Source organism: Corapipo altera, unplaced genomic scaffold, assembly GCF_003945725.1.
Source record: "Corapipo altera isolate COAL_440 unplaced genomic scaffold, ASM394572v1 51, whole genome shotgun sequence".
NCBI lineage: Eukaryota > Metazoa > Chordata > Aves > Passeriformes > Pipridae > Corapipo > Corapipo altera.
Window position 1 is genome coordinate 10,149,877 of NW_020884892.1, and position 3,440 is coordinate 10,153,316.

The window sequence follows — 3,440 nt, forward strand, 5'->3', positions numbered from 1 at the left end:
ACCATACAGCCCTTCCCTTTTCCTCTTCCAGCCCTCGGTCCTGGCAGAGGTACTGAAGTGGAAAGCCCCACTTCACCTTCCCCATCAGTATCAAATCTGTACAGTCCTATGTATGCTCCTTTCACATCTTTTCCCCATCTAAATGTACATATCATCAGTTACCTTTGAAATATGCACCCATCTTCACATATTCTTACCCAGGAATATGTGAGGCAACTTAAGAGTCCAGATACTGGGTTATTAGGCAGGTGGTATGGTCCTGTGATAGGGCTGTTTCTGTCACACTTGAGTTGGATGACAAACTGAACCATTTTAATCCCACCGTCACAGTTTAGGCCCAATCAGCTAAGCAAATCACAGCCAAAAATGTTCAGTCACAGCTGTGCTGCTGTTCACTGCTAGAGGCTGACACTTGAGGTGCCTGACTTGAGGTGTATGATTTTCAGATGTTTCTTCAACTGTCCCTGAAAGCTGCCTCTGAATATGTGTTTGGGCATCCAAAATAATTAACAATGTTTTAAAATCTTGGGTCACATGATATGGCAGAAGTACTTTGCTAACAAGACCATCAGATGAAGATGAGTGAGAATTTCACTGTTTTACAGAAAGGACTTAGGAGGACAAGGGGTTGCTTAAAGCTTAATTACTGTTACTGTTACTGCATTTCTGTAAGATGAAAGGGGAATAAAAAGAGAAAAATGATGATGGATGAGAGTGTAGCAAAGTATACAAGTCTAACATCTTGTTCAGAACTCTTTGTTCAGCAATGCTGTCGATGGATATACTTTCCTCTGATGTTAGCTGGGAGAAGTCCTATTCAGAAATAATTGGAACGGCTAAGGAGCCTCTGGTCAGTATTGCCTATTTCATCTGGTGGCCTAGGGCAAAGTACACAGCAAATTAACTTTGGCTGTGACAAACCAAGTCTGTTTAAAGGGAGTTAGCTATGCTTTTAAGAGAAAGTTTAGAAGAATCTGTCTGGAGAGAAGCAAGGTAAAAAGGGAAGCAAGAAAACAAGGCAGAGAAAGCAAGAGAGAGCTCTTTCTGAGCAGAGAAAGCTGGTCTTTTTCTACTCTATAATTTAGCAGGGTGTTTTAAGAAAGTTAGCTCACTCTCACTGATGTTTTGAAAGCTCTTCTCAAAACAGACTGTACTTTACCGTAGATTAATTGAATCAATTCACAGTCGCTTTTCTCTAATGAGCAATGTACAGTAAATTACAATTTGTCTAGTTTTGACCAGATTTGGTATGTTTCTGATGGTTTTAGATACTGTTAAATATTAGGTTTCACTAGCTATCATGTAACACTTAATATCAAACACTATATCTTTTAACATCTGTCATGCCCCATTTGCTATCTAGTCACAGCCATAATTTTGCTGTTCTTCAGCAGGCACCAAGTTGTAATTAAAAACTACAGGGCTGTTTAAAGAGTTTAGTAAAATTGTACTCACTGGGGATGTCCTCAGGGCCCACAGCTGAAATGCAGTTACCAGTCAGAAATTCAGCATACTAATGGGAATATGACTCCAGCTCTCCATGTCCATGTCACTTGAACTCTGAGCTTTGATTTATTCCCTCTATGGCTTCCAATTCCTTCTAACCAAGAAAGCAGTGCTTCACATATGCATTAGCCAGGTATTTACTCTAACATACCTCCAAATATTGTCACAGTCAAATAAATGATTAATATTTGAATACGTAAGTTTGATACAAATGTCACCAAAATTACAGAAGTTATTATGTAGTGAAGGCTGTATGTGTGTATTACATATATTTGAAAACTGTGAAATCTAGGAACATCCTATCTTCTTGACAGAAAGGATGTGAAGATCAGCCCATTTCTACCAGCATATGGGATCAGTGTGAAACTGTGTTGCACTTGGGAGTACCAGCACATCCTCTCAACTGCTATTACTTATAATGCACTGTGAGTATGCCTGCTTTGCAGACATGTGAATGACAAGGCTGCTGCTCCAGGAAGCTTGTATCTTGACTCGTGTACAACACAAAGGCTAATAGTTCAAGTTCTTATGAGAACGAAGAACGAGTCAGGTCTTCAGGGCAAAATTGGTTAATAGAAGGCTTGAGAAAAGTCTTGGGCTTTAAGGCCATTCCCTATAGGCTCTGGTTTTCCTTCATAAAATAAATAATGAAGACCCAATTTTTAATTACTTCAGATATTTCAAGAATGTCAAAATTCCTGAGGTTTATGTACCATATTCACTTGTACATTGTATGTTCTTGCACTCTAATTTGAACTCGTGGAGGTTTGTTTTGCAAGAATAACACTTATTAGCTGCAATAGCCACTGCTAATAAACAAAAATAACGTGACAATGTTTTCACAGCCTATCTGTATTTGCCCTCATATACTCAGTCCCTTTGCTTGTTGCCATCATCATTTTAGTAATGACGTAACTTAGGTAAGTAAAGTAACTCATAGATTCTTTCGGGGAAGATTAATATTTACCGATACATTTAAAATGAAAAAAATGGCTACTTTTGAAGCGAAAAAACCTTCAAAACCTTTTTGATATCTCAAGATGAAACTGAAAAGGGTACAAGCCCACCGCTGTTTTTCAGACAACCGATGTTTCAGGACAGATCTCAAGGGTGCCAGGCTGTTTGATGCAAGATTCGTGACCACCTGAAGTAAAGGCACCCTAATCTGTGTCCCTAATCTCCGTCGTTGTTCTGGATTTGTTGGACGACCTGTCAGAGCGGGACAGGACGAAGATGGAGAATGGAAAAGACTTGAGGGCCTCCCTCCGGGGTGAGGTGCTGACTGGTGGTTCCCGGTGCTCTGTGTGTGCCTTTCCCTTTCTCTGCGGATAAACTCCTCTGGCCAGCGAGGGAGTGCGGCGGAATGTGACGGGGACAGAACGGGCTGTCACCTCAGTCCCTGGAACCGTCAGGCTGGATGTCTGAGGGGGCTGAGAGCCTGGAAAGAAACATCCCGGAGTTGTGCAGTGAAGTTTCGCGGGACAGGGTGCCGCGCAGCCCCTCTCCCACACACACCTCCTGGGGGTCCCCGACCCTCCCGCCCCTCACCACCGCCCCGCGCTGCCCTCCCTGCCCGGTGGGGACACGCGGAGCCGCCCCGGGCCCCGGGGAACACCGGTGCCTGGCCGGGCGCCCGTTTCCCGGGACTACGTTTCCCAGGGATCCGCGGCGCGGCCCCGCCCGCTGTCAGCGAGCGCTGCAGGTTGATCGCCGCGGCTGCAGATGAGCGGAGCCCGCGCGGGCGGGGGGGCGGCCGGGGCAGCGCCGCCGGGGCCGGGTCGGCGGCCGGCGCACTATGCGAGGCCGGGAGGATGGCGGTGGAAGGTAAGGACTCCGCGTCCCCTGCCCGCCGCCCCCGGGGTCTCTCCCTTGTCTCCTCCCCCGGGCACTCACCTGCGCCGCGGCGGGGCCGCCCCGGCCCGGCCCGGCCCGGC

At 46.1% G+C, this 3,440-nt stretch overlaps 1 protein-coding gene across 2 annotated transcripts in view; it reads left to right on the plus strand.

The window, feature by feature from the left end:
• The first annotated feature begins 3,196 nt into the window (after positions 1 to 3,196).
• The window catches only part of SAMD12 (sterile alpha motif domain containing 12), a 179,630-nt gene continuing 179,386 nt past the window's right edge, over positions 3,197 to 3,440 (plus strand). Inside the window, exon 1 of one of the 2 annotated variants that reach the window (XM_027645538.1) lies at positions 3,197 to 3,330. In XM_027645538.1, coding sequence (XP_027501339.1) covers positions 3,318 to 3,330 — 13 coding nt within the window. In that variant the 5' untranslated portion in view covers positions 3,197 to 3,317. The remainder of the gene's footprint in view (positions 3,331 to 3,440) is intronic. The other variant, XM_027645535.1, reaches the window with a different exon arrangement.